The sequence below is a fragment of the Vespa mandarinia genome, unplaced genomic scaffold (genome assembly GCF_050613455.1).
Source record: "Vespa mandarinia isolate Hongniang unplaced genomic scaffold, ASM5061345v1 scaffold_59, whole genome shotgun sequence".
NCBI classification, from domain to species: Eukaryota; Metazoa; Arthropoda; class Insecta; order Hymenoptera; family Vespidae; genus Vespa; species Vespa mandarinia.
The window spans coordinates 310,462-335,230 of record NW_028197193.1 but is presented as its reverse complement, the minus strand read 5'-3'; the positions used below and the strand labels follow the sequence as shown (position 1 = coordinate 335,230).

Genomic DNA, 24,769 nt, shown 5'->3' with positions numbered 1-24,769 from the left:
CCGTTGGATATTTCAAAAGAACTCTATCGTCTATCGTCGTAAAGAGACGCTTCGATGAAAAAGAGAAATGTGTTAGGAGACAAGGTACATATTCCGTCGTACGTTTCAGATACGTACTTTTCCGAAGGAACGAGATTGAGTCCCGTGAGAGTGCGTCGAACGATTCCCATTTTTATAGGAGCCACGAGGGCGTGTGCCATCTACGAGGAAGAAAAAAGTTTCTAGAAAGAGGACAAGAGAATATTGGATGGAAACCGGCAAATGAAGAAAGACGATGCGAGACGAAGAGAGAGAAAGTGAATGTGGTATGTTCGAGGAAACGAAATATTGATAAAAATCATTCTCCTTCCGATACTACGCGTCCTTGAGATACTACGCGTGTTTTTCGTTAAAGCGGCTCTATGTCGTGTACAATGCGACTGTACGACCTAGCGAATCTATGCATGGCTAATGGTTATCGATTTTCAAGTGTACGTTGCATCGGTGCTGCCGACAGAGAACGGTCGACGATAAACAAGCGCGGTTCGCGTCGCGTATAACGAGGCCGTTCATTAATCCGCGATTCCGGCTAACGCGGGATTTGTCACGCGTATTATACAAACAGCCGGTACGCGTACCCCGTTCGAGAGTCTGCCTGAGCTGTAGGTTGGTTCGAGTACAGATTGGGGTAGAAGGGATACGAGAAGAGTGTGCCTATGTGCGTGTGTGGGAGAGAATATGCAGGAAACCTTGTTCCGAAGCACTTGTTCTACCTCGTACGTGCCTCTGCAGCGTGCTTAAAATTTAGGACAGTCTACCACAGTGTATCTGTAAGAGCGGCCCTGTAAAAGTGGCAAAAACCTTTTGTACGAGATTAGCTCCTATTGCTTTCCGAAGGTCTCTCTCTGTCTCTCTGTGTGTGTGTGTGGAAGCGAATTTTGCTGATATGCCAGACCTGAGCGCGCTCTTAAAAAAATATGTGAACGTCGTTAAGGGTACTGGCAACGTTATTTTCCCAAACTGCCTACTCACGTGGTTAACGATCTTAGTTAGGTATAGATAGAAATTTTCTAAGGGCAAGCATTGTTCGGGTTCGCAGGATCGTTCGATTCCGGATAGGATACATATTTTATGGTCGAAAGCGACCACAAATAAACGAAAGATTATTTTGGATTTGGCGTGTTTAAATCGATATCGAGCAGGAATGTTATCGTCCCTTGTGGAAACTCTGGCAGATAAGCAGGAGCGTACGGTCACGCGGGTAATTCTCTATGCTGTTCGAATTACCGTGGAACGTAGGATAATCTGTAGCTACGAGTTAAATCGTCCTTTCGCGCTTTATGAGAATCGCTTGTATATTTCTCTTTTTACCTTCGTCTCTTGCATGGGCTCGTTTCTAATATAATCTTTATACCGCCTCAGAAAGACTTATAACTGCGCGGTTTGTCGTCTAACGAGAAGACGGATCGAACGTGTGCCGTTCCCAAACAATTGGGGTTAGTCGTACAAAGGGATTTCGAATATCTCTCATACGCGTACACCTATACTTGATGTATGAAATAAAACTCGTTTCAACGTCGATTTGCCATCTAGTTTTCTACATTCTCTATCGCCTCTCTCTCTCTCTCTCTCTCTCTCTCTCTCTCTCTCTCTCTCTCTCTCTCTCTCTCTCTCTCTCTCTCTCTCTCTCTCGTACGCTCGAGATACTTTATCGAGAAATTCATCTCGTCGCCGCGCCGTGTCCGCGGCATAGTGCATTCATTTTCATTGATTTATCGACGCTTTTGTTGACTGTAAATTAGGATGAGTGCCTTCGGTATTCGGTTCGGAGAGAACCAAGTGGAATTAGCGGATAGAATTTCACCACGACATTTGTAATTCGGTAACTATCTCGACTCATCGAGTCATTCGCTTTGTTTCGCCGGAACGTTCGTTTAATACGCAATTATCTTGACTGTTTGAAACTTATAGTACTTAATGAATGGATAAAAAGGCATTGGATGCGGCTGTTCATACGCTTCAACTTGAATCACATACAAATTTATAATCGTTGCTCGAGCGTGCAGTAAGAAAATCCCCTAGTCACACATCCTCGCCTGACGATAATTTTGGTCTATGTTGTTATAGGAGTTTGGAATAGACGGTATCGTTTATAAAACCGCAAAATGTGCTCTTTTGAAAGGAAAGAGAAAGCTTCGTTCCCTCGTCGCGTCGAGCACGCCCCGATATCCCAATGCAAGGGATACACATTTATTCTCGTTGCGACGTTGAGCCGTGTATACGGTACTTACCTACCGACGTATGTAACTAGGTACTTGCCATATAGTATACATAGTACATCTCGCTCGTGAGTGCGCGACTTTACGCTGAAAAGCTTCTCTATGGTAGGGTCCGTCCTTTCTTTTCCAACGCTACGTCGATCCTCTTCGGCCTTTTTATCCGCGTTCCGCCCTCCTACTAGACGTCTTGGTAGTCGTCTTCGCACTCGGCAGTCATCCTTACCGCCTAAGGCTAAGCTTTCGCGCTTCTGTTCCTCATGTCCGTCGCACACCGGTAACATTTTCCTCGCTTAGAAATTCAGGCCAGTCTCTTGACAGAGCGAGGAGCGAGAGCAAGAGGGAGAAGGTCTATTCAACGATGCCGGATATCCATTCAGAGAGCGAGAGGCCGAGGGGATGAGAGAGAGAGAGTTGGAAAGATGTTACGTTTTTAAAAGGACGCCATGGATCAACGCCGACCAAGAAATATTCCCGATGCTCCATTCCCTTTCCTCCTTGCATCAGACTTTTTCTCTAGGAATACGAGAGTAGTTGCAATATTTATTGCCACCTGGCGCCGGTTACCACTGACACGCGTCAGCTTTACCTTCCCTCGACTTGTCCAACGATACACGACTTATACAACGTGTTTCGTTCGCTCGGAAACGTCTCTATTCCGTGCGAATTATTATTATATTATACGTTTCCTCGTAAATCGTCGCCTTAAACTTTCTATTTAATTCTTTCAAGACAATGTTCTTCAAATTCTGCTTTTAACAGAAACATAGAGTTTAACTTTTGCTTTAAACTTTTTCAAGTTCAATTTACTTTTACCGAATTGCAACCGAATGGCAATATCTTTAAAATCGCTCATATTGAAGATTTTTTCCTTTTCTTCAAATACGCGATTCTCTGTCGATTGAAAGTTATTAATCGACGGAATTGATTCAACCATTGGTCTCGGTCGTTCTAAAAGGAAAAAGAGACGAGGGCAATTTCGACGTCTTACTTTTTCTTAACGAATTACGATCGGAGATGATTTCGAGGAGAAAACTCGTGCAGGACCTTCCGAGTTTGCATAAATATTATAAATGCGAGATGAAATGATCAAAAATCCGTGAAATTATTTTTCTATCGTCCGCATTCCCATTATATCGCTAATATTTATTTTATAATATAAAAATTCTAAGAAGCGTGTCTAAGGAAAATTCTAAAAGGTCTGATAATTCCAACATTGACTATCCCCTATGGACAATGTTCTATTGTCTCGACGGTTTTGATTTTATGACATTAGATACTGTCTATCTCTTCGCTTTTCTATGATAATTGCTCGTCCCTCTCTCTCTCTCTCTCTCTCTCTCCCATTTCATTCGGAGAAGGAAACTCAAGGGAAAATATGGTATCGAGTATGAACGCGAGGAAATTGATATAAAGTGTTATATTCGGGCGAGTGGAGAGATATCATTCATAACTCGATCATCTCATGCGTGCACACGTCGTACGGATAATCCAACGCGATGATATCGTAGTAGCGAGCAAAGTAATTGTTTCATCGTCCCGTCGGACAACTCTCGGTTGGCACAGAGAGTTGGATGAAGAGAGAGCGTGTATGCGTGTATGCGTATGAGAGAGAGAGAGAGAGAGAGAGACGTTAAATCTTGGAGATATTATACCGTGCACGCAAACACCTTGAGGTGACACGACGTAGCGTAAGAAAGAGATAACAAATTGCAAGTTGAAATAATGATTTCGTTACATTTCCTCCTATGCTAGGAAAGGAAAATACCGATCTACGTTCGATCGAAATTGTCGAAAATGATAGCGAAACGTGGAGAAGGATATATCCTTGGAAGATTCAACGAATTGAATTGCAAAGCGAATGAAAGCCAAACTTTGCGGATAAGGATCCTTCGATGAAAAGCGGCCTGCGTTTCGACGCTTCGACCCTCCGTGTATATTCGACCGAGCGTATAAACCTTGCATTTGCATACGTATGCATACGCATTGCAAAGGCAAGTATATAAGCATATCCAAGGACGTACGTGCATATTATGTAATACGTTGTTACGTATATAAGCTGGGTGGCAATAATAAATAAAGATAATGCGTAGAATTACTCTGGAAAGTGGAGTGTTCAGAAAGGCCTCTATACGATACACGAGGAGCCTCGATGCGATATAATTAATTCTTCTATTAATAGCGCGGTACACGTGTTTCTAAATAATAACGCGCGCTAATTCAGGTAGACGTTATTATTATAGCTAAATTTGGCTTTTGTAAGTCGGCGAGCTTATTTCTCTTATCGTAGATACCGTTCGCGAAGAATAATTCGCTCGAAAAAAGACATTTTTAGGAAATACGAGAGAGCCTAAATATGATAATATGTGGAGAGGGAGTGAAAGGATAGGTGTATTTTCTTAAAAAATAGGAGACGGATCAGCCGTTTGAGCGCAGCCATTAAGATTTTTTTGCGGACGAGAATCCGCGCTCGGAACGATGCCCGCATTCATCTTGCACGCGCCTTTCCTTGCTCCTCTTTTCGAATCGAGTAATTGATCGGCGAAATTCAATTTCCAGGAGATAATGAAATTCAAGCATCGTCGCGATTCCCTGAGTCTCCGGCAGATGATCTTCTTCTTCTTATTCGAGAGATCGCCGAGATCCAGCCACGTGTCTTTGACTTTACTTTTCAACCGGAGACGAGGAGACCGTATGCACATCGTACATGCACATCGACGATGCGGCTTATCAACGGTTCCTCTTTATTCCATAATCCTCTATGAATTCTCTTTCTCTTTATCGTATCGTTCGTTGTACCTGACGCATAGATCGATCATGGATACATATGGATAACGTGTAAACGTTCGATCGGTAAAACGTATTCCGATCGTCGGTCAATATTCTATAAAATATATCGAAATGGTACATGCGAAAATGTTTCGAATGAGTCGAAACGCAAAATCACAGGGAGGTTTGCTTCTGGGGAGATAATATGTTATCGCGTCTCGAACTATATCAGAACGAAACGTTACTTTTATTGAATTAACATTTTTTCCTTTACTGTCGAATCGTCGCTCTCTTTGAATTTGTCTTTCCCTTTAAATGCAGCTACTTAACGTGTCGACGAGCAAGGTGTTGCTAGGAGGGAAGTGTCATTTATAAAGAAATCATTTGTGTACGTTATTCTAATAGCTTCCCTCTTTCCTTTTCTCGCATCGGTAGGAGTCGCGCTCCAATTAGCGTAGGCATTGTCGACCAATGCAATCTCGATCTCCCGAATAAGCACTTTGAAAAAGCACGAAGGATCGCACGTTTAAAGGAGAAACTACTGCTTTGCGGACTCTTTAACGATGACTCTTGAAAAACGGAAAAGCATCATTCCCGACGTCGCGAAAATAAAGACTCGCGTATTTAATCCTCCTCTACGTTCCTATACAATCTGACCTAAACGAATCATCATCAAACACTCTGCGTTTTCATTTAGCTAGATTTCATTAGCGAGGCTATCTCGATCAATCGTCGAAATAAAACGACGCTTATTCGAACCGTGGCTAATTGTAAATTATTATCTCTTATAAAGTTTTATATGAAGAAGCCGATAAATATGTTACGATTTTTATCATATCTTCTTTTTCTTATCGTTAACTCTTGATTCGTGTCGAAACTTTGCTAAAAGCATCTTGGTGCAAAAACATAAACGTTTAATCAAATAGGTAGCGTAAACGGAAAATCTTTTGGACGGCTTTATTTTCATATATTCTTCTTATTCGCAAAATACGCATCGAGCGTATTTAAGGTTATCTCGTACGTTATTAAATCGTTTTCTTTCAATGTTGCGCGAATAGCGTATAAACTTTGATCGCTTTTACTCGCACGTCGAAATCGCGTAAAAGCCTCCGGTCGCGGTCGTTCAATTAATCGCTAGTTAATGCGAAAGCCGTGTTGGATGTAGCAGATTATTTCTTTCGCCATTCAACTCCTCGCTTTGTCCACACATTTTTAATGGTCTCATGCAAACGGTATATTTACTTTTGTTCTTTGTCGCACATTCTTCATCTCGTCCATTGTCTTTATTTTTTTTTTTTTTCAATTATCCTCATTTTTATTCGTTTTCCATTGATGTAGCTAACGGAGCACGACAATTGAATTGATAACATTAATGTATTCGCCATGAAAAAGCGACATAATGACAACAATAGCAATAACAGCAGCGGCAGCAGTAGCGGCAACAACAACAACAACAACAACAACGATGATGATGATAATAATGATAATCAAGTTGTTTCGCTTAGAGGAAAAAGAAGAAGATGAAAGGTAGCGTGGCGAATATGGGTATCGTAAAACGTTCCTTTCTCGAGCAACGGAATTAACGTGTGGGCACTGATAAAACGTTGGCGGTGTGATAAAACGCGGTGTGGTATTTGCTATCGAACGTTATCGAAGATGTAAGGGTTGGTGGCGCGAGATAATGGAATTCACTTTGCAGGGAGAGGGAGAGAGAGAGAGAGAGAGAGAGAGAGAGAGAGAGAGAAAGAGAGTGAGTGAGTGAATGAGTGAGTGGGCAGGGGGTGAGTGAATTTCAGTCGCAGAGATATTATTCGCCCTTTAATGATCGCACGAAACATCACTTCCCTTGGTTTCACCGTTTTTCTTTTACTCGTCTGTTTCTTTTACTCGCTCGGCTCTTACGCACTGTAACCAGGGACAAGACACGTTTCTCTTCAAGAATACAAAGCACCCAAGGGGAATCGTCGAAGCTTTCCTAAGCGCGAGGGTAGAAGCAAGTATACGTAAGAGTCTATCTTTTCCACCTACGGGTATGTATTGTGTCTCGTCCATCTTGATTTACTTGTAACATAACGTGCGTATCACACCGCTACCAAGCTATTTGATCTCCAGTATGTGTAGTGTTAGGAAGATTTACAGGATAACATCTGCGCGATCTCTCTTTCTCTCTCTCTCTCTCTCTCTCTCTCTCTCTGTCTCCCCATTGGCGATAGCAGCAGCAGCAGCAGCAGCAGTAGCAATGGTAGTAATAGTCACTGTAACGGTAGGAACGCTTTCGAATGGACGATATTCTCGTCTTATACGAAGAAACTGTAACGCGTTGCATAAATTAAGGGAGCAAGTTTATAGCACGATCGTACGATAACAGCTTTTTATGTGGACACCAGGTCGAGGTAGATGTATCTTTTCATAATAGCAGCGTGCTGCGGTCGAGATTAAATGCGCTTTCGAGCTTGGTCACGTTTAGCCACTCGCTTTCGACGCTCTAAAGGCAACTTGACGAACGGCGTATAGCCAGCCGAAAAATCTCCTATCTTGATCGGCGGCGTATATCTCTTTCTCTCCCCCTCTCTCTCTCTCTCTCTCTCTCTCTCTCTCTCTCTCTCTCTCTCTCTCTCTCTGTCTGTCGGTGTTTTTCTCGCCGAGCTCGCAGGTGAAGCTAGAAAAATGACCATCGGTTTTTCTGTTATCCCGATAAACATCACCCAGCGTACCGATAGCATGTCAATAACAAAGTACCATCGAAATACCCGGCTCTTCGACCGACCGTAACTCGCTCTTGTGAAAAAGCGATATGGTATTTCTACGATTGTTCGTTCGCACTACGATATCTGCCATCGCGTAATCCACTTGTCTATTCGTCATAAATGCGTTTTTAGTTTTGATTTTTGCTTACCAAACTTTATCCTTCTTCTTCTTCTTGGCCGATGGAATCTAAAGTTGAAAATTCTGCTTATAATTAAAAATATTCGAAGAAAATGTTTCGATTGAAATGAATAAAATATAAGACACAATATAAGGTTGATTTTTCGATAATACATCGAACTAGAGTCGGAACTAGAGTCGATCGGTAGAGGCGAAAAGACTCTTTGAATCGCCGAGAGAATATTTATAGTCGTCCATTCAGCGTATCTACTTGAGCGAAGCGTCGCGTCGCGACTCTTTTGTTCGCTTTGTTTTATTGCTTCGAGCGGATAGATACTTACAATTCATATCCAGTCGAATGGTCGAGGACAGCGGGAGCGATCTGTTATTATTCGTCGCGTTGCAGGTCAGCTCCGAGAGAACGTCGTCTCGTCCCAAATTTTTTATCACGATCTCGCTGCGCGTCACGCCGCTACGTACGTTCATCGTTTTGTTATTCATGAAATTGTTGTTACGGTACCAGGTCACAGTGGGCGGTGGCTTGCCTGTGAAGGAAACATATCATAGAAATTGTATTCGTTCAAATTATACGAGATATAATATTTCTTTCTTTTCTTCGTTGGAAACATCACAAATTGATGAGTCCTCGCATATCTATTCTGCCTATGTGTCTAAGTATTCTTACTTACCGCCATACACGTCACAGTAGAGCCGCAAGGAGTCGCCATCCGCATAGGGTCCTGCCGTCTTGTCCCGTGCGATGCCTCTTTCGTCGACGATCACGATTCTGTGAGGTGGAACTGAAAAGTGACGGATACGAGAACGTAGATATTCGCACGTGGTATTAGCAAAGAAAAAAAAGAAAAGATTCACGGTCGCGCCAGTCGTGCATCTATGAAAAGGCCTCTGCATTCGGCGCTTTCTCTCTCTCTCTCCCTCTCTCTCTCTCTCTCTCTCTCTCTCTCTCTCTCTCTCTCTCTCTCTCTCGGTCGCTCGCCATCAAGCGAAAGTCCGATAACGCGAAATTGGTATTGGAAGATCTTCGGATGCTTCGGATATCGTGAGACGGCATTAAATTGAAATCTGAAATCGATATCGCGCACGTCTAGTTCATAGAAGCCAGCCACCTGTACCTACTGCCGTCGCGATAGCATGGAAAAGAAAACTGCATCGAGCGGTATCGAGCTGGTATTATTGGTAATGCGATGGAGAAATTACAATTGCAAAAAGTCGATACTCTAATTCACGTTACGAGAGGAGGACGGCCATCTTCGTTTTCGTTAGAGAAACGCATATGTGATTCCAGCGATCGTATCTCCGACGAAGGAGCTGAATATCAAAGATCATTCTTCTATCTTTTGCTCCTGCTTCTTGAGAGACGTACCGCCCCTCGTTCAACGTCGTAATAATTTCGCGACGTTCCGCGGTTTGAAGACCGCCATTACGATAATTGCTTCGGCACTTTCTCTCCTTCGCTAGCACGGACAACCATTTCTGGCGCATTTCCTCGGACACAAAGAGAATCGTCGTCTCGTACTGGTTCCTTTTGTGCTAGTAGAAGAGGAAGACGAGTACCTGCCAGATTCTGATTCACCACCCTACAGGCAAACTACTCCGATCTTAGTCCGTAGTTCTTTCTGTGTAGCAAAATTTCATACTATGGGATTGTACGGTATGCCCTTTTTCTTTTACGTTTCTTTCCGAATCGGTTGGCGAGGAGGTCTTCTCTTATTAAACGTACGTCGAAATCGGCTCCATATCTCTCTCTCTCTGTCTCTCTCTCTTAATTTTTTTATTTTTCTTTCGGTTTCCCATCCACTCTTCGGAAACTCTTGGTTTTCTTAGGCCACGTTTACTAATACTTTTGTTTCCTTCTCGCTCTCTACCTCGCTCGATCGTATCTTCTAAACCCCTTCTAATCTCTTGTTATCCTTTCGGAGCGAGGCGCTCGAGAACCGAGAAAAGAAACGAGATGATCGAGTTTCTTTCGTGGTTCTTTGTCTCTTTTATTTTCTTTTATTCCTTTCCGCAATTGTCACGTTATTTCGTACCGTCCTTCCTAACTCTCCCGTTAAGATCTCGAAGCACATGCGAGAGAGAGAGAGAGAGAGAGAAAAGTGTCTCCTTTCCCGAGAGCGTAAAAAGTCGCGAATCGTGAGAACCGTTATCGAATCTTCTCTCTTTCTCACTCTTTTTCACTCGAATGGACGAGTAGGAAAAGGAAAGAGACGACGGTGGTTTACCGCGTCGTGGAATTTTGCCAAGTATTTCCAAGTCTTTTGGAAAGGATCTATGAATGGAATTTAATGTCGCGGTAAGCATCGTAGCGTTTGCACGAACAAGGACGTGGAAGAGCACCGAACGTGTTTTTCCCTTTCATTTTTCTTCCTCTCTTCCAACTTTCTCCAATTCTTTATCTCCCGTGTGTTTCTACCATCGAAGTCTATTCGATGAAATAAGATTGTCCTATCGTGTTCGGGAAAAGTACCTTTCAACGTTGTTGATTCAGATGTAGGGCGAGATTCGCGAATCCCCGACCGATGGAAACGGATGGAAGATGAAATTCGTCCACAACGGAATTGGATGGAGAAGGAGAGATAAAGACGATCGAAATTTCATTCCTTCCAGCGTGGTAGATTTCAAGAGCAAACGAGATGTATCCTCGAAGCGCTTTCTCATTAGTCCCGAAGACCGTACCGAATGGATCTGATCCTTTATGGCTTTAAGAAAAATATTTTCATTTCGGGAAATTTTCCCCTCCCTTCTCGGACGAGGCGATTAATCGACGACCAAGTAATTGTCTCGCGAAGCTCGAAACTTGAAATACAGAGAGACACAGGCCGACAAAGGGAACGGCGAAATAATAATTAACGCGCTTCTGTGCGTCTTCTGTAGACATCGATACGCGATTATTCCTTCTATGTAAATCGAAACCGATCCGAGATCGGTCTCTTTCGATCGGAACTTCGGTCATTTTCGGTCGCTTTTATCTCCCCTTTTGTCATTGCCGGTGCCGTCCGGCAATTGATTTCACTTGGAAACGTTTAAGCAATTTCACTTTTCTTTTCCACCGAACCGAGAGGAGAAAAAGTGATAAAGAAAGAAAGCTGATACATCGTTTTTTAATAGCATTACCGAATCGCGCCGACCGCATTCCCACGAACAAAGCGATTAATCCAGGAAAATTGTTTGCAATTACGCGCATCCGGGTGCGAAGTGCGTGGCTGCTTTATTAATAATGATTGGAATATTACAAGAATGCACCGTGAGATGAAATCCAAATTTCCATAACGAAGTCGAGCGTGCTAAAGCGCATTTCTCGCTCTTATGATTTCGACGGGCGTCGCTATCGCGGCTCGTTAATTTCGACAGACACGCAATTTGTGCATTTTATGCAGCACGTCAGTTGGCATTCCTGAGGATAGTATTCGTCGGAGGATCATCGATACCGCTACCACTTTTAAGAACCCGATCACCACCGAGATATTTTAACGTCGACATAGCAATTGATATTTCCTCGAGGTTACCGAATTATACCGAGAATATTAGGATAAGAAGGATTAGAAAGAATTTTTTTTTTCGCGGGGATGCATCATATTAATTATTGCGAATTATTAAAGTTTGTCCGTCCGAGCGGGCTGACGTAAGCCTTTGTTTTTTTTTCTTTTTTTTTTTCTTTTTTTCGGAGCAGCGTAAGCTCGGCTGCTCGTTTGTTAGCGCGGCTTATACGCGAATAGTCGTCATCGACTCTCTTTGCCAATTCAGCTGCCACGAGAGCGCTCGTTAAGGAAACGAGCAAGAGCACTAGTAATAGTGGATATCAACTTGCTTCTATCGATAACGTCGTCGTCGTCGACGTTATACTTTACGTCTAACGTTCGCGATAATTCGAAACTCGCGATAGCTCGAACGCGTTCATTTCCATTTTCTTCTGTTCTTTGGCCTTCCTCGACCTCGATTTCTTTATTATTTTCCTCTCGAAAATGAGGATACATAAGAATAGATTTATTCTCGACTAGTCTCGCGTCGTCATACCATATTACGTGCCAGAAATACCGCGTAGCTATACCTGCCATTGAGTAAAAGAGAAATGACAAACTCGAAAGGCAGTGCCGACGGGTATGGGTTCTTTTGACAAACTTTGCCTCGCATAGATTTGAAATGACGTAATGCAAGTGTTTAAGGGCGAAACTGCAGCCATCAGGTCCGTGCGCTTGAATTTTCTCAACTTTTACCTTTCCCTTTGCGGTTGTTTGCAACAGACGTTTGCGCCATGTAACTCGACTCTTTGCGAGCTTGTTCTCTCCGCTAGTTCTCTGCTCCTATCAGGAATTTCAAGAATGTCGTCGATTAGTAGTAAGTCCGCGTGTTCGTTTTAATCCGCGTTGAAAAATGATTGATAGACTTATCGGTTCTTCTAGCGAGTAACTCGAGTAACTTTCGATATATTCGATACACAAAGGACCACTCGTTTGTTATTCGTCGTTCTTGCTATCGCCTCCGAGAGTTTGTTTGGATGGACCAATAAATGGATAGAGAGAGGAGGGAGGGAGAGGATACTCGTTCGCGCATCTCTCTTGCGTGTTCACGCGTGAATTTCGACAAATTCACCTCTTCTCCTCTCTTCCCTTTTCGAGCGGATAAATCGATCGATCTCGTTTTTTTTTTTTCCCATCCTTCCGCCACGAAATTTGATCACCGAGATACCCAAGAGCTCCGAAAGCGCTTTTATTATTCAGCTTGGATAGCTGCGCGCGTTCCTATTCTCAATGTTTCCCCCAAATTTCATCCGGTGGATCGCGTTCTACTCATCAACGATAACTTTTATCCGTTCGTAAAATTTTTATCCGTTCGTGAAATTTATTCGCGTGCACGTTACGGCTAATCGAAAGAACGTCCTTGTTCTCTTTCTAAACCCTACCTTCTACCTACTTCCTCCTTCGAACGACTTACTTTTCCTCGCAAAATGTGATCGAGATATTCGGCCATTTAAACAACCTACGTATCTAAGTACGTATCTAAGTACGTATCTAAGTACGTACGTAAGGACCTAGAGAGAGAGAGAGAGAGAGAGAGAGAGAGAGAATTCTGAGGCAGAGTGTACCTCGAACAGCGTAATTATTTCCTTCCTCGAAAACTCAACGTGACGTCCTCGGATCTTCCCTAGCTTCGCGAACGAGGACCTTCTTCCGTGATTTCTAACAGGTGCGGCCTTTCTATTTACCGTCGGTAACGACGAGAGCGAACCGATTACGGAGCTACTTTCAAACAATTGAATTCAAGTACATTTTCAAGCGGCGTTTCAACTACGTCCGCTTCTCCAAACTACTTCGTACGTCCATCGACGATGCTCTTCCCGTTCTCGTTAGCAAAATCCTTTTTCCTTTTATTTCTCTAGAACGTGATTGCATTTATAACGGTAAAAGTACTTTTTAAATGCGAATTAACGGCAGAACCGTTTCTTTCTGTTTCACATAAACCGAGTCGATCTTATCTAATACACTAAATCTTGGCCAATCATTTCCAATAGATCCCTCAAGATTCTAACTGCTGAGACAGTTCTTCTACGCGAGATTTCTTTAGCCGGGCACCTGTCGCTTTACAATTAACTTTTTCGATCTTCATTCGCAAGCACTTCATAGAAATGTCGACAAGTTGGAAAGCACGAACTCGATCGTATTCTAGCTCATATTTACTTCCATCTTCAACAGGAATGTACATTTCCATCGAGTGTTTCCAATTTTGCAAATGGCTCGACGTCTCTTCTATTATATATTTTCACAGTCAATTTCGCTCATCAAAGCGGATGATCGATAAAGAGAAAATGAAGGGAAGAGAGAGAGAGAGAGAGAGAGAGAGAGAGAGAGATGGCATAGCAAAGGAGAAAAATGAGGAGAATCGAGAGTCGCTCTGATTGTTCGAAAGAAAAAGAGCTCTCGTTTAATAAAGAGGAAAAAAAAGAAGGAGCAAGGTCGTTCCCGTTGAATCCCTTCGTCGAACATGGTTTTACGTGTCGTTTTTTCGCTCTCTCTCTCTCTCTCTCTCTCGTCCCCCACTTTTTTCTTATTAACTTTCTACGAGGGAATTTCGACTCGATCGTCTTTCGCGTCTGCACCAGATGCATCATCCGGACGGAAGTGTACTTAAAAGTAAAATACTATTAAAAGTTCGAGGTCGAGAAGACGAGTGAGAGAAAATCCAGATCGATTACCTTTCGAGAGAACAATTCGAGCGAAAGGTTACCGCCTCTTTTCCTTTCTTCTTCTTCTTCTTCTTCTTTTCTCTCTATCGCGCGCGCGGCCCAACTCCCTCCTTCGGCAGCGTCCTAACTAACCCTCATCCTAACGTCAACGGATAGCGCCAAAAGTTTGTTACGGAAAGGCGATTTCGTTCGTAACTTTGACGGGTGATCAAGCGCATTTTATAACACGAGAAAAGAGAAATAGGTAAATTTCAAAGTCTATAGTACGTAAAATTTCACAAATCCGTGGGACAGTTGATTGTGAAAAAGATGTGCGTTATATATTCAAGTTCGAACATGATTTACGATTATAACGCGAGTCGTTCCCACGAAAGAGTTCTCGCGTTTCACAGAGAAAGGAGTTTGTAAAGCTTCTTGAAAATCGAAGAATCGATGTCTATCGTATATCGTGACGTGCCGCAAGAAGTACGCGGTGGCAAGCGTCGTTTTTCGAAGTAACGAACTTGATAAATTCTTTTCGATCCAATTTATGACTCTTCGTTCTTATTCTTCTCTTGAAAAGTAAAAGACTTTCTCGATGGTTCGCCTCCTCGATTCTTCCTTTTATTTTTCGAACCTTCTTCCGGCCTTATTCCGTCGTTAGACCATATTACTCTGTTTCGCTCGTTTGCTTTCTATAATATATATTTAACCGTTATTAGTATCACCTTACGTCGATATATACTTTTATGATTGCTACTTTGGATGGACCAACATGAACCAATTGTTGGATTATTAAATGGGGCCTTTAGCGAAGAAGCGATAGTTTATTCGAGCCCAAACGCGAACATCATCGAATTAATATCGGATTACTCGAAGATAGGCTATTCGATTTGATAACGAGTAACGTCGTCGATCCCTCGCAGCAGATACATTTATTTATACCTCCTCGTTACTCCTTGCGATGGACTTTGCCACAACAAAAGAACAAATATTTAATAAGAGAGATTATTGGAGGTTGAAAAATGAGTGAAGAGAGAAAGAGAGTAGGGACGCGTCTTGTCAGGTATTCGAAAACATCGCTATCCGCTCGCACTCGTGCCCCCTCTTCTCGTTCCTTTTTTTTTTCTTTTTTCCTTTTTCTCTTTGACACAGACGGCTGCTGGCTTGCGAGAAGCGCGATTTAAATTCCTCGAGTGCTCTCTTTAACGCCGTTTCCTTTTTCGCTTTTAACGAAAGGTCGCTCTCTTCCGTTCGCGTTTATGCGCGTACGTGTTTCGAAAACGACACGCGCCTTGCGAACACGCGGGAGAGAGAGAGAGAGAGAGGGGGGAAGAGAAATGAAAGAAAAAGATAGAGAGACCGATGTGCAACTAGCAATTTTAGCAAAGTACGACGAAAGAGTAGGAGGGTACCCGAGGAGAGCGGAGAAAGCACGTTAATTGCCGTTCATCTGGAAAAGGTTTACCAACATTCGCGTTTACGAGGGCTTCTGTTCGGAGCATGCTCCGGGTGAGGTTGGGGGTTGTTCGGTAGAAGGGGCTAATTATCCCGCGGGAAAAATTCCTCGGCACATGCCGAGGAGAAAAAGCAACGAGACCGGCATGGCACGCTCGGCCAGGGCATCTCCATAACTTCTGAACGGGATTGTTAATTGGATTCTTTTTTCCCTTCTCTCTCTCTCTCTCTCTCTCTCTCTCTCTCTCTCTCTCTCTCTCTCACTCACTCTCCTCCCCCTCTCCATTGCGTTATAACAACCTCTTCCTTTTCCGTACCCTTTTTCCCTTCTTATGTTTCTTTCTTTCCTTTCTTTTGCCGGAGTAGTTCATCTCCCGCTCAACGTTCTCCGCCATTCTTTTACCAATGCGCGGTATAGATCTCGTTCCTTTACAACGTCTCGATCGCGAGAGAAATCCGAGAAACGTTTCAACGTTTAAGATAGACGGAACCAGTGTACGGGCTTCTCTCTTCTGTTATTTTTCCTTCAATTCAAGAGAGATTTACGTTTCGGATGCGAGATATCGACGCGACTCCGACCTCGATTGTCGATAAAAAAGATAATTCATCGATCGCTTATATTTCATAGCTTTCGTCTGGAAAAACGCAGTAGGCATGCGCTGGTAGGTGATGCGAACGCGTGAAGAAACGTGCGCGAGAGACGCGATAGATATTTTCTTTTCGTATACCGAGGTAGGTTCTCGTATAACCGGATCCATGCGTGCATACATACGTTCAACAAATGTCAACTGCAGAACGTTGACTATAAATCGAGACCGTTGGCCTTTTGCCGTTTGCCGCGTCTACTGACGAGAGACGTATTGTTAGATTATAGTGGCTCGTGAGAGAGCGAGGACGACCGTTCACATATATCTAACGTGCAACATACTGTAACGTTGTAAGAAGGTAGGAGACATCCAGTGCGACTATACCGTGGAAAACCCTTTTGAAAACCCCTTTGCATCTTGGAAGCTCTCGCGCGCGACCTTTCCAATGCGGAAAAATGTCAAACGTTTCGGTTACGCTCTCGGAGTATGTATCTCAGACTGAAATCTCACACCAGACGAATAATATCCGTTTGGTACGAAGCCGAGTATTTCCTTCGTGTTCCTAAGAGATTTCAAGGAAGAAAGAAGAAAGCCGGAAAAGGAGAGAGCTGTAGTAATATCGCGCGCGGCGTGCAAAAAACAAAAAAATAAAAAGACAAAAAAAACAAAAAAAGAAAAAAAGAAGGCGACGACGGGGGAAGAATACGAATTTTTAATAAAAACTCAAGAAAGATTTGCGAATATATCGTTGAAAGTGCATTCGATCGAAAAAGAGTGAATTCGATCGAAGCCACTTTCCGAGGCTACCTTCCTCGGTCGGTAGAAAAATATTCTTACGATTAAGGCAAATGAAAGAGATTTGTCAAAAGATCGTTTCGTTCTTACCTATCACCGTTAAATTGACTTTGGAGTTTCGCGTTTGGCCGATTTGGAAGTCGACCCGACACCGATAAATACCAGCGTCTTCCTCCCTTATGTGATCCACGCCCAGCTCGGCCGGTTTCTTGTCTGGCATGAAGTAAGCTCGACTCGAGAACACCGTGTCGTCCGACCATCTCTCGGCTATACCAAAGTCTCGATCTCTGGCGTCGACGCTGCGACAGAATCGCTTTATTATACCGATGAGTCTCGGCTCGTGACCAGCTGCCTCGAACGAACACACACACACAATCTTCTATTCTCAAATTTGGAAGTTCCTTTCTTGCGTGCGAATGTGTCGAGGGAAAGGAAGAGCAACGAGAAATAAATTTTGATAATTTCAACGGAGAATATTTAAAGATAATTTACTAAAGGATGGCACAACGCGATGTGTGTGTGTGTGTGTGTGTGTGTGTGTGTGTGAGGGAGAGTACCTATATCTATACTATATATGTATATTACAAGTACGAGTATATCTGTGTTAGCGACGTGCAAGCACGAAATCGCGTTTAATCGCGTAATCCATCGGGTAGTTTCTACATATATGAGTTTTAAAGCTTTTCCTAGAGCTTCAAATTGAAATTAATAAGGCGTGAAAATAGTATATTCATTATCGAGAATTTTTGTTCGTTCGGGTGAATGGCCATGTATTGACGGATGTAAAAATTTGAAAGAGAGCATCTCTTATAAAATTCATTTTTCTTTTTACGAGATAGAAAATGTTTCAATCTCGAAATAGGCTCAATTTTATATTTATTACTACATATCGTTATAGATTCTAGGAAAAGCTTGGCTTTCAAGAGGATTTTTGGACGTAACGCTCGCTCCTAATCGCTAATTCGATGGTAACAGGTTTCCAGTCTTGGCATTATTCAGATAGGATCAATTAGGACCAATTACACTCACTGTTTGGTAGCGTGAGCCAAGTTTGCGATACCGATTACACTGCGGCATTCCATGACTATATATTTCGCATAGTTAACGTGCTTACTCGATCGCGGATGTTGTAAGAACTCGCTCTCTCGCGTTCTCTCCACCTTTGTATGTGTCTCTTTGCGCTTATATCATAAACTCTCCAACTATTTCCAAAAGTTGCTACTCCGAGCGACTCTAGTTATTTTTAGGTTCGCGATTATGAGTAGTTGGAAAACTCATTTCTCAATGCTTTGTACGGTGTAGAAGACACCATCTAGATAGTTTAGTTCGCCGAAAGACTTGGCGATACATGTGCGTGTGTGCGAGTATATATATAAATAAAGTGTATATGTATATATATATATATATATACACTTTATATATAAAATGTATACATGGGGCACGCTTATGTAGGTATATAAATAGGTATGTATCCCCGATGCGAGACGAAAATCGAGTTCGAAGGCAATTTTCGGTTAAAAGCGACCACCAATCTCGCATTGTGTCGACGAGATGTATGTAGCCTGGTGCGGACCGATAGAGACAACGACCGACGCCAGTTTGTACATTCGTAGATGGATAGAAGGATAGATAGATAGGGTATGTATGTGTATATGTATTTGTGTAAGAGAGAATACAGTAAGGAGAGAATGCGCGTATTTGTATGTACATGTTGGTATATGTATACACTGATTGCATCTCACCTGTAAACCGATGTTCCAAGATCCTCGCGATACCAGAGCACAAGATGTACCGAATCTCCTTCGTGGGTAGTTGATATGTCGCAGGGAAGATAGGTGGGATCTCCGACCAGTGCCACGATGTGCGATATGGGTACTAAACAGAGAGAAACAAGGCCGGTTGATATGAAATTCAAAGTGGCGTTATACGCTTGCTGGAATGTTTATCGATGGAGGTAGGAGAGACTCGCGCGAGTCGAATGGCCTATTTTATCGTAAAGACTTGCGCGAGTCGAGGACAAATATTAACCGGAACAAATGTATTAGCCATCCTCATACCCTTATCCTTTCCCCGCGACCATTTTATCATATCTCTGACTTTGGTCGATAATCAAGTATTCGCCGGACACCGGGTCAACGTAAATTACGCGATAAAAATACGATACGCGCGTTCTCGTCCTTACGACGAGAGACTCGTCGTAGATTTTTCACCAAATTCCCAACGTTACTCAGAGGCCGGAGTTGAGAAAATATTGGTGAAATAGGAACGCGACGAAAGGCTAAAACGATAAAAGTCTATTTTCTATACGTTGGAAAAAGGAATGTAGATTCGCGTTGACTTTCCATGAAAATTTATCCTGAAGCGCCTATAGAGAGAGGGGACAAACGCAAGAGAGCCGCAGGTGCGATCGAGCTAAATCGACCGTTCGAGGGTTTGGCGAAAAATTTCTATATAAGACGTGTCTCGTTCTTCTCCCCCGACTACACCCCATTTGTCGACGATTTGTCGATGCCGAATCTGAACCGATCTACTGAAAGGATCGCGCCAAGAGAAAGCTACGTTATCGATACGATACCTTCCCTTTTCTGTCCAGCTGCACCGTTTGACGTTTACATTGGTATTTTATAAAGGTATATATACATCGTTTATACGTCATACCTTTGTGTCGTAATCGTCATATATATAGCGGGGCCGATCGTACGGATGCGGTACGGTGTTAGCAGTTGCCGATTGGTCGGCCTAATCAGCCACGGATCGGTCGAACCGAACGATCGAACCCGACCACGGGGAGAAATCGATAATATCAAAGGGGAATGGCATTCCTCGTTGCAGGAACATCGCTTTCGACGAACCGTCGCCCGTCCTCCTTCTGATTTAACTCATTAAGGGTATAAATTTAAGGGTAGGATCCCTATAGTTCCCCTCGTAGCCAATGTCGGCCGACTAACGATCGATAAAGATATATCGTTCAATTACCAAAATACGCTTATATATATATATATATATATATATATATATATATATATATATATATATATACACGTACGGGCGTCTAATCTATGGATATAATTATGTAGAATCGTCGATAGTATACGTCGATCGATCCAAAATTAATAGAAATTTTTACAAATTTCTTCAAAGAAGAAACCTTTTCTACGATAGAAGAGATAGACGTGCCGCCCTTTGGATAATTTTCTTCCTTCGAATTAGTACTGGGGCTTGTTAACGTGCGTCCCAACAATTTTCAACAGTAATTAACGATCGTTTACTCGTTAAAGCGTACAGCATTGTCGGTACAGCCTCTCGCCGTCTAAATTAGGAAGAAGGAGCGTACGGGAGGAGAAACGAGATCTCTGAGGCTCGTTAGAGGACGATTAGCTCGTAATATGTGCGAGTAATGCTTTGTCATCTCTATATGTATATGAGCTAACGTTGGTATATTTTAAACGCGTCGGCGCGCGCGCGCCTCTGCATCGCGGTCTTGCATTAACGCGAAATACAATCGTTCCAAACGGACAAAACGATATTCTCTTTAGAGAACCTCTTTATAGAAGCTTTAGCGCGAACGTTTAGACGTTTTTCCTATTTCTCTCCTACGTATATTGTGCAGATAGGGTGGCTGGGTAGGTTTTTGTGGGAAAGGGAAATTATATCGGTTATTATTTAGTCAGTTAATTGCAGTTCACGTATCCGCAGAGAGTAACGGAGGAATAACGACAGACGGCAGACGACAGACGATGAATCGACACATGTACAGATTCCGCACTTATTGTAAGCGCAGACCGCAGTTTCGAATTAATAGGATTTCGTGCGGCTCACGTAGAATTTCACGTGTACCAATGGGAACGATCCAATTATTTACTTGCGATTGTTTCGCAAGCGATAACGAATAGACGTAGAAATAGGTAGGGGCCGACATTGAAGGTCTAATTATCGAATCGGTAAGAGAGGGTAATAGGTGATACCGCTTTCTATCTCCTCGTTCCTATAGCGCGTCTCCTTTCCTTCTATCCTGACTAATTGCTCGCGATCTTCGACGACGTTCAAGTCATTTTAATTCTCTCCAATGACTTTTCTCGCTCGTCTCCTCGTCGTATCCTCGTTCGTTCACGCCTTTCACACGACGTACATGAAAATTCGGTGAAAAGCCGTTCGTAGCTTTTTTTTATTCGGCTGAAATAAAGAGGGACGCGTTGGTAACACCTACTCGACGTGGTTATGGTCGGTTTTCCTAAGGTTATGGTCGGCTTCGAACGAGCCGATCGATAGGCGCATAAAGAATACATACAATCTTGTTGAAGTTGCCTTTTGTTCGAGAGGCTCGTGACCGAGAGCGAGAATTGGGGTGCTGGAAGTGGCAAAAGTTTTTTTTTTTTTTTTTTTTTTATATTTAACGGTAGAAAGAAGGGGATAGGAAAGGGGTTTGCTTGCCATTAGAAAATAATATCGATGAAAATACACGCCCGTCGACGTAACGTCGTGCTTGTCCAAACTCGCACGCGCAGTCGTACTCGCGAATTATTCCTGCAAACATTGTCGAGACTCTTATTCGATAACGTTCATCGAACATGCTCATTTTCCGTTACATCACGTTATTAACCACACCTTGTCATTAATTTTCCCCTACTCGCGTTAATTTGTCCAAATTATGTACTTCCTCGCGTCAATATTGCGACTCGCAAATTATTTGAATTGACTCGAAGGATTAATCGGCTCTCGTACATAAAGTGCATCTATACTTATAGATCGGAACGACTAGGTGTTATTTGTAAAGGTGTTTTTTTTTTTTTTTTTTTTTTTTTTTTTTGTTACGCTGTCAATCATCTTTCATCTTTTTCCTAATTCAGCCCATACTTTCTTATTCTCTTATTCTTTAGAGAAAGGAAAGATAAGAGAATAGAGCGTTATCTCTGTTTTTTAGAAATGCGAGTGGCCCCACAGGTCGTTTAAGTAATTAGCAATGGCAAAGAACGGAGCCGATACCGCAAGCGGCCCATTTAGCCGTTCTTTTTTTTGCGCTTAATGAGATAGACGATCGATTTTAGGATAAGCCTTTATGCTTCTTCGTATAAAATAGATATAAATCAAAGTACGTTTGTACGTTTAACGGTACGATTCAGAATCGATCATTCTTCTCGTTAAGACAATAAATTTTTATCCAACGTCGATTAAATAGCCGACGAATATGAAAAGGTACGATAAAAAGAGGTACGATATGCGTACGTCTAGGCTCGCTAAACGCTATATCCGCGAGACGTTTGAACGGTGTTAAATGGAATCGAGATTATCGTCGACGGTGTGAACGTCGACGAAAGACGTCTTGGCAAATAGTATGAGCTTTAGCCGCTTCAAATATTGACGTTGGTTCTCGGTAATTCTCCTCGATCGCACTGTCACGAGCATGTGTCTATGTGTATATAATATGTATGTATCTACTACATGGACGCGTATTCGCGTCCGGTGCAGACACATTGTCGCAGCACCGTATTCTCGATGTATTCGCGAACGGAAGCGAAGGCGGCCCACAATTCCATTTGTAGAATTTGCCAAGCCGGTCTTAGCCCAATTCAGACTTGCGTCTTGTGCTCATCGTCGATGGTAGCGGCCGAAGACGTTCCATTTCCATGGCAACATAGATAGCCTAGAATCGCAGCAACTTTGATCACAAGTCGGATGCCCTATAACAATGGCCATCTTCCCATTTGTATTCCGGAGCCAGAGGCATGCTCTCTCTCTCTCTCTCTCTCTCTCTCTCTCTCTCTCTCTCTCTCTCCCTTTATTCGGAGCTTCAACGTGTACGCTGGCAGCGCGCGCCATTGGTTTCGTTTCCACCATTTTCTTCGTCCTATTCTTTTGCCTTCCATTGCTATGGCGTTAAATCTACCAGTATGTAGTTTTGCTCTCTATTCAATTCGAGAAATCGCGAGGCACAATGTTCGCGCGAGCGTTAAAACTATGCCCTACGTTTACGAAACCTCTTCGATTCGTAGCGATATATTCGTACCGATAGATTGTATTTTATATTCCTCGGACGACGTCACTTTTTGTTTACTTCCAGGTGACACTCGAAGAGTCTTTTGCTTTCGTAAGCACATCCCAGGAACGGACGATATATAACGGTTATACTATAAGAAAATCCAAGGGTCTCTCTATCTCTCGCAATTTCTCCTTTAGCATTGGGGCGTCGGTAACCTTCGAAGGTTATAGACCTTCGAGAAAAGATAATTTAAGCGTTTTCTTCAAACTTATCCTCCTTTCGCGCCATATTATCATTCTTATCTATTACCGATTAGCAAGAGCTATGGGGGAGAATTTTATTTGTTTATTATATGTGGCCGCGATTCTTATGGCTTTTGAACCTAAATATTTCTTAGTGAACGCACAAAGAAATAGCGTGCGTATGAAAGTTATCGTAGATCGAGTTTGGTGATCCGTTAGGAAATCCAATAAAGACGGATATTTTTCAGCCGTCGAGTATATAGGTAATTCCGACATTTGCTTGGCCTATTTCCGATAACGTTACGATCAAAAATACAGATCGTTTTTATAAAGTTTCGCGTCGATAGCTGTACGGTAGTCCTCGTGTTTGAACGAACTTACGGAAAGTAACTACGGATTTGGTAAAGAATCGTTTGGATTAACCAAAGTTCACGTAACTCTCTTGATAGAGTCATCGATTCGACGCGACGGCAGGCCATCGATTTTCTAACGAGCGAATTCGATAGAAGGTCGATTCAGAGACCGGCCCGTGAAATACCGATCGTTAAACAAATTATCCTTGAAAAAATCAGGCCGAACCTTTTCGAAGTTGGCGACATAATTGGATTTCTTCTCAATCTCTCGAATTCAAACACTTTGCCGTTGAGGGGCTGTTCCTTCTTAGCTATCTTTATATGTTTCAGACTGAAAGGGATTCTTCTTTTGGCCCTTGTACGAAGGAACGCTTCACATTTTGTTCTGTTCAGAGCGAGGGCGCAGACGGCGCTTACTTTTTCAAGTTCGAGCCCATTGACCGTATGAGAGAATCTCCTGGCACGTCCTTTGCTCGGACGTTATTTCGTTACTCGAAATGAGGCGTCTCCATCCAATTTAAAAGTCCGCATATGTGATCCCTCTCTCGTATCGCGTCACGTCGACGTGGACGAGTCGGCCGAGACGAGACAAAGTAGGAGCTTTAATTCGACACAAATGTAATTTCGGCGGGTCGACTCTGCTTCTCTCCAAGCGAATCTCTAAAATAACGTAGCTGGCACGGGTCACGTATCGCGATAAAAATCACGGTGGACTCTCGCGAGGGGACTATCTTTTCCCTTACTTTTTCCCTCGTTGACGTCGTCGCGCCCTTTCGCTCTCTCTCTCTCTCTCTCTCTCTCTCTCTCCATTTCTTTTCCTTTTCCTTTTTCTTTCGGACTCTTCCTTTCAGACGTCTACGAGAGAAGGCAAAACCCATTAAGTTCTGCGTTTTCTCCGGCAAAAGGAGATAACGCGTCGGCGATTCTCCAGTCACGTCTCATCTCTACCCTTCCATCATTTCCACCCTTACCTACCTTTCCATCTTCTCTTTCTTCTCTTTTTCGTTCTTCCTTCGAATACTTGCATTCAATTTGCCGGTGACGCGCGAATAATAATTCCGTGGGTGGCGAGAAAGAACATCAGAGAAAAAGAGAGAGCAAATTCCAGAGAGCACGAGATGCTCGCGTCGAATCACATTGGTGTCAGGTTGCCTGACGAGGGAGCGAGCGAGCGAGAGAGAGAGAGAGAGAGAGAGAGAGAGAGAGAGAGAGAGAGAGAGAGAGGGATGGAGAGAGAGAGAGTAGGAAGGATGGCGAACGCGAATTAGAAGAATCGAGTGAAAAGGA

The 24,769-nt window shown here is 43.0% G+C and overlaps 1 protein-coding gene across 3 annotated transcripts in view; it reads right to left on the bottom strand.

The window, feature by feature from the left end:
- The window catches only part of LOC118445428 (neural cell adhesion molecule 2), a 73,781-nt gene that overhangs the window by 10,086 nt on the left and 38,926 nt on the right, over window positions 1-24,769 (bottom strand). For 2 of the 3 annotated variants that reach the window (XM_035874890.2, XM_035874891.2), the window contains exons 2-5: window positions 18,653-18,785; window positions 17,001-17,209; window positions 8,579-8,689; window positions 8,231-8,434 (exon numbers count right to left, since the gene is read on the bottom strand). In XM_035874890.2, the coding sequence (XP_035730783.1) occupies window positions 8,231-8,434; window positions 8,579-8,689; window positions 17,001-17,209; window positions 18,653-18,785 (657 nt within the window). The remainder of the gene's footprint in view (window positions 1-8,230; window positions 8,435-8,578; window positions 8,690-17,000; window positions 17,210-18,652; window positions 18,786-24,769) is intronic. The other variant, XM_035874893.2, reaches the window with a different exon arrangement.